General features: G+C 40.6%; 1 protein-coding gene across 1 annotated transcript in view; it reads left to right on the plus strand.

Moving 5' to 3' along the window:
• LOC138052092 (uncharacterized) overlaps positions 1–3,196 on the plus strand; it is a 7,891-nt gene extending 4,695 nt beyond the window's left edge. The window contains exons 3-5 of the mRNA XM_068898457.1: positions 138–243; positions 1,390–1,590; positions 2,520–3,196. Coding sequence (XP_068754558.1) covers positions 138–243; positions 1,390–1,590; positions 2,520–2,689 — 477 coding nt within the window. The 3' untranslated portion in view covers positions 2,690–3,196. The remainder of the gene's footprint in view (positions 1–137; positions 244–1,389; positions 1,591–2,519) is intronic.
• The last annotated feature ends 3,687 nt before the right edge of the window (positions 3,197–6,883 follow it).

The following is a 6,883-nucleotide window of genomic DNA, read 5'->3' on the forward strand; positions in this document are numbered from 1 at the left end:
ATGCTTCTCGTGCTTGCACCGGTCATCGGTACCAGTTTCAGGGTGGTGACTTCAATTAGTTGAATTCACTTGTTTTTTTCTCGTTTATCTCTAAATGCTATGACTGGTATCACTATAATGTATCTTTTTCATTTTAGTGCACCTATTGCGAAAGTACGAAAACGTGTATGAAATTTGATCTGGTTAAAGATATTTTACACAACAAATGTCCTGCACAAGGGTGGAAATTTAAGCAGTGTCTAGGTGAGTGATAAAGCGAACTTTTATACTTCATTCTGCATTGTATACATAATTTTCTCAGAATATTTGATGACATAACACTGAGAGCTTAAACACCAATATATGAAAAGATCGGTAAAAGCTGTTGTATCGGAATGGAATGGAATGTTGTCGTAGTAGGTTGAATTGTGCAGGTAAGAGGTCTATATAGCTACGTACTGCCACAATGAAATGCCCCTCATTTGATGCACGTAAATTTCAATAAGCGTCACGAAGTGTCCCCTTGCTCTTTTCTCCAACTTCAACAACACTGGTAGACTCAGTCTCCAGCCGTGGGTGTCTCGGTGCTTCCGCAATGAGGAGGATCGCGAGCGCACCGAGACACGTATACGGCTGGAGACTGTGCCTACAACACTGGTGTCTCGGTCTACGTCAAGTAAAGATCAAGACCTGCATTTACCCTAAGCTAAAAGTAACGCTAACCTTTATTACTTTTACCTTATTGTTAGAAATAGGTAGCAAAGGTTTAGCCTTCAAGGGACACTTCGTGGTGGACGTTAAAATTGAGCGCGCACCTAATTAAGTGCATTTCTGGACACTGATGAGTGCAATGAAATATGGGAACAACATCTGCAACCTCGTTCCCAGGGTCTCTCTTCTCTGCCTCCATTGGCCTTTAATTAGTATCGCGTTTTTGATTTGTGTTAATGATGAATGCATACTGAAATGGATCATAGAGTGCAATACGCAAAATGCTGTGGAAACACAAAGATGAAGTAATTTTGTTGACTATATAATGATAACAATAATAATAATAATAATAATAATAAATAAATCCTATGAACTTACTCGTGAATTTCGTGATTTATGGGCACTCTTGATGTTTTGAAAGTTCTCAAAATTGCATGAGCCGTAGGCGACTGCAACTTTGAGAACTTATCTCTCACGTATTTTATTTCTTCTAAAATCTCGTGAAGGCTGGTCACTAGCAAATGAGCTTACCCTATCAGTATTATAACGAAGTTTCGGCACTATTTGAACATTACGGATGGAAAAAGGCACAGTTTCTTCGTCAGAACAAACAGTTGACATCTTGACATGTAACGTTTCCAATTCATTATGCGAGAAATGATATATTAATGTTTTGGTCATGCCCATATTTGTTTCTAGTTGAAGGAAAGTTTATTCTTATTGCCATACCAGTGGTCGTTTTTGTTATGATTGTAATGGTATGTGTCATCATCTGCTCTTGCTGTGGTTGTAAATCATTTTGCCGATGCTGTCGAGGATGCCGGCGTTGTATAGGAAACATTTGTTTCTACAGCTGTTGCTGCTGTTGCTGCTGCGAGAGGGATTCCTCTGGATCTCCAGGTACGGTATTGAACGGAGAAATTCTGATTTCGTCTTTTTCTCATATCTTTCAAATCCTTATGGCCTATTCACTCTAGCGATGCAAGCGCACTGAAAGACTGGAAATCAGGCAATCGCAGACAAAAAAAAATGATTGAATTACTTTATGCCCAACCTGAGCAAAGTAGTGAACAACGCATAGACCGTTAGCATGTGGTATTGTCTTTGTTTTCGGATTGAACGAAGTCTTTGTTTTCTTTTGAGTGTCTTTGTGTGGACGTTGCGTGAACTTTAGTGGCTTGTACACTAGAACACTCTTGAAGCCACAACCTCAGTCATAAATAGTCGTAAAACCTCTCTTGAACAGCACGTAACTCGCATCCAAGCTAGTGATAACGCAGCCCTCCTCCTCCCTCCTTTCAATGTTGCGTTTACCGTTCTAATGTTGCGTTTACTGGTTAGTTCTTGCACTGGAAACCATAAACATCATTATTGAAAAGGGAGGAGGGGAAAAATTTCCATCAGTGTTACAACATTTAATTTGTGACCGAGACTGAAGCGTAAAGTGTGGTATTTCTTATGTACGTTTGCGAATACGGTTTCTTTTCACAGTATTTATATATAGTTCCCTTTTGCTAGGGTTTTCATCTGAACGTCACCATGGAGGTCCCTGATAAATGTTACGAACTCTTTCTGGTTGAGCTTAATGCTAAACTGAAATGATAAATTAACTCAGTTGTAAGAATTAAGGCCTCAATTTATTAGTTTATCATGTTTCCATTTGTAAGTAGATCTAAATCACTTGATAAGCGATTGAATGAAGCATTTACGAAGCGATTGGCCGTTAATCGTTTCTTTACAATTTTCTGTGTTCCAGTTGTTTTTGCCGGTCAATGTTCGAAGCATTTGCTTTAATTTTGTTTTTTTTTCTCTTCTTCCTTTTTGCGCAGGTGAAAGCCATGGACTTTTAAGAGGAGTTCGAAGACCCATGACGCAAGGAGCTGCTCGTCGTATTCAGAGTGCTACTGCTAAGGCATTTGGTGGCCTTGTTCCGAAAGGGAGCTTTTCCTCCCGTGCTCAGTCCACAGCCGACAGACGAGCATACTGGAATGTATATTAGAATTAACGGCTCAGTTAATTGGTGGATCATCGGACCACCGTGTGGGAGACTGAGGCGAAGTAAGAGCTAAATTAAACGTCTAGGATAAGGACCATGTTATCGAGAAAACTTATGCTGGACTTTTGCGAACCCATTGTTCGAAAAGATTAGGGAAATTAAGCCCCGGTTTTTCATCCCGATCATGTTTTGAACGAGGACTAATTGATGATTGCAAATTGTTCAGAACAAGTAGCACGATCGATCAAAGTCTCCCATAATAACCTCTAAAAGCCTTTCCATATTATAGACCTATCACAATCGAATAATGCAGACTAGTATGAAAACTGACTCCAGTTCACGTTTTCAGACTTAGTTAATATAGCTTTGTTTCAGAGAAGCTCTTTACTCCCCTCTTGTGACAGAGGGTGCAGAGGACTCGGTTTTTGTTTTCATCGTACACGACAAAATTTCCCTCGTTGATTCCAAAATATGTTTACTATATACAATAAAATTGCCAAAATAAAGTCCTCCCGAATTGTCAACGTTTTGTGCTTCCATATCCCTCGATATCGATCCTGTCTCTCCAGTATTGCTCTTTCTGGAACGGTTTCCACCATTCAAGCACCAGCTTCAAAATTTTCGCTGTTCCCAATAAGGTTGTTTTCTGAGGATTTTCTATTCTCATACCGATTCCAATATCTTCAACGAACTTCTCAAATCCTGTTTTTATCGCTCCCAATGCCCCCACAAGTTCTGGAATGACAGTCACCTTCCTCCTCCACTCTTACTTCCCTAGGTATGGTTACATCAATGAATTTTGTCTCTCCATTCTTTTCGTCAATAACTACAATGTCTGGTCAAGGAGCTTCCATGAAATCGAAGTTCATACATACTATAATAATACATACTTAATCGACCGCTCCCCATACGGGCCAATTGGCCATTCAGACCCAAAGAACCACAATCAACGAGACGACAGAACAAAACAACAGCAACAACTGTTAACAATCCCAACTGGCCGGAGGCAAACCAATTGGTTATTTTTCAATCCCTCAGGACTCAATATGGTCGCCGTGTGATTAAGGCCTATTAATTATTCTCAATGACACCTGGGTCGTACTCGTACCAATGCGAGGTGTTTTTATTTAAAGCCCGTACAGTTCACATAATCGCCAATGGACATATCTGGCTATTATAATAATAATGATAATAATAATCATCATCATCATCATCATCATCATCATAATAATAATCATAATAATAATCATAATCATAATCATAATTATTATGATTATTATTATTATAATTATTATGATTATTATTATAAATGATGATAATGTGATGATGATGATAATAATTAATTAATGTCATTATTACGAGTTCACAAAACACTTTTTTTCACTGCAATCCATGAAAATGTAGCCTCCGATCGATGTACGTACCCGTGGCTGCTAACTGAGTTAATCAGGAAAACCTAACTAAATTGATTGGTTGGTTTTCCGGTATTATTTCATTAAATGTATTATATGTCAGTCGCTTGACTGACTCGTGCAATTTTGTTTGTCTTTGAAAAAGTTTATTCCGAACTTCACCCGAAATCATGTGATTACCAGTATCATGCCCCAAAACCCACTGGACGTTGCGTGGGATTCAAAATTTACTCAGTCGTATTAAACTTCCCCCGCACCGCGGGAGAACTTGACTTTTACAAGTCACTTTAAGAATTTGCTAAGCTGGTATTCGCGGTAAGTGATTATTACGCACCCTGGGGAGGGGGGAGGGGGGGCACTTTATGAATTACTGGGTGGGGATGTGCCGCTTGGACAGCTAATAATATCCAGTTGTGTTTTAGGATAGCCATCTATAGACACCGTTGAGGCTGAGTAAATTTAAAAACTTTGCCGATTTGATTTGCAATTCCTGGTTTCCTTAGTCTAGATAAAATCTTCAACCAACTGGTCAGTTTTGTGAAAAATGATACCCTATTTCAGACCCAAACGCTCAGATTTATATACCTATCCTAGAGTAAACTGCTTGAAAAATGACACCCTTCACAGTGGCACATACCTATACAGCCCATATGGCAGTAACCGCCCCCCACCCACCCCCTCCCCCCTCCCCCGGATAACGCGTCCGCTGAAAACGCAATAACTGCCACAAAGTTACTCATATCATTGCAATCGGTTGTGCAATCATTGTGTCTACATTCGCAGCGCACGGAATCAGGAAAAGCAGCCAGGAGGAAACGGAAACGAATGTTACAACTTTTGATTTAACAAACTCGTTCTACCCTGTCATGACACAAATACTGTTTTTTGAGGAATTAAACTATTTTAAAGAAATTTTGAAGAACTTGTTTTTCGCTGCCGCCTGGACGCTATCTCAGGTATGAAACTTTTTTTATTTTTCAAGTTTACATGATTCAAGCGTGGTCGATTTAAATGAGATGCAGCCTTGTGAAAACGCAGTCTGAGAACTTTGAAAGGCGAAATAAACTGGATGATCACTTTGTGGAGAAAATTGTTCGAACCGAAACAAATGCCTTAAACTGTTTTTTCCGCCCCAACAAAAACACATAAGAAACTTTTCACCCTCCGAAAGTGTTTTATGACTCATAGCTCCAATAGCAAAAGGTGCAAATATCTCTTAAAACCAACTTTTCGATGCTCGGACCCGGTCCCAATCTGCAAAGGTCTATGTTAGAAGCCCAGCGAAAAATCCCCGCCAATTTTAACAAACTTGCCCCCGGCGAAATGTAGAGTTACAAGGCGTCCGCGTCAATTGACCAGTGAGTTAAGTTCTTGTTGTGCAAAAAGCCTAAGCTGCGACATAGGCGTGCGGGCACCTTCGGACTTGGGGGCGGCGGTGACTTTCTTGCCCGAAAAAAATTACGCAATGCCCGAAAGCGTGAGCTTTGAAATCGGGATGCAATCGCAAACGTTCACCATTTTCGCATCTAATGAAACTGCTATCATTGGAAAAACAGTTTAATTGAGAGCTTGCATACTCAATTCTATCAACAGTCTCAATGTAATCTAAAACGTATTAAAAGAAAAAGTTCTTCCTTCCATGGCGTTTTCCGAAAATGCCAATCGTCTTCTCCATACTGTTGATAATCACTTGATTTCCATAGGCGCGCTCAATACAGATGATAGCGAGGCTATTGAGTCTATGCTGCCCCATGGTGTTACGAAGGTAAGTCTTCAACCGCCGGAGTCCCGCGCTGAACGAACATTCCGCTGAGCACGACGTTGCGGGAATGGTGGGCAAAATGGACGCGACCTTCAAAAACTATGGTATCATTTCATTAAGGTTGTTTTCTTTGAATACGTCAATGACTTCTGCCGCTGTCTTTATTGATTTTTCAACATGTGTTTTCTTGAATCGATTAAACAGGCGTTGGTCTGCCTGGAGTAGCTCCTTGTCTAGATTATAGTAACCAGCAACTAGGTCAAAGCTATCACTGGCGGGGGAATCACTCAGAGTGACGTCACCTAACGCACAAAAAACATTTTGGTCCTTTCCATTGAACCGATTCTCAATTTCGAACAGGACCTTATCCAGAGAGGTGAAAAAGGTGTTGACTCTATGGTAATCTTCTGGTTTCGATGGTGGACCAGTAGCAATGGCGTCAGTTTTGGTTTTCCCCGACTAACGCCTGTATACGCGTTGAGGGTTATCGTCGTGGCACACGAGCATCGCGGAATAAATGTAAACTCGTCAAAGCGTTTTCCCGCTCTCCGCGAAATTGGCGCGAAAACTAGGTGCGAACTGCAGCAGATGTCAGCGAAACGATACACTTTGCATTTTACAAGATATTATTCAAATTACCAAATCAAGGAAGAAACCACTTGAAGTCGGGTATCTAATCATCTAAAAAGTAACTAACTAGAAACTTTATTTACGACTTTTGGAAATCACGCCAACAGCATTATTTTATAATATTTTCTCCAGAGAGTCGTTGGCCGAATCAAGAGCGTTTTGCCCGAAAGATTACATAATTTCCGTAGCTGGAGGGGTTGCAGCATCCCCCGGCCCCCCGGATCGTTCACCTATGAGCTGCGACATTAACTTTAATAATTATAAGTCTGAGTTCTATAATACCACATTGGACTTGCCCAGAAAATATTCCACTGATATCGCATGAGCGTGCGAAGTGAGACGCGAATTTGCTCAGCGGGCTTTGGCAAATGACGTCATTTCCCTCCCAGAAGC

The sequence above is a fragment of the Montipora capricornis genome, chromosome 1 (assembly GCF_036669925.1).
Source record: "Montipora capricornis isolate CH-2021 chromosome 1, ASM3666992v2, whole genome shotgun sequence".
NCBI lineage: Eukaryota > Metazoa > Cnidaria > Anthozoa > Scleractinia > Acroporidae > Montipora > Montipora capricornis.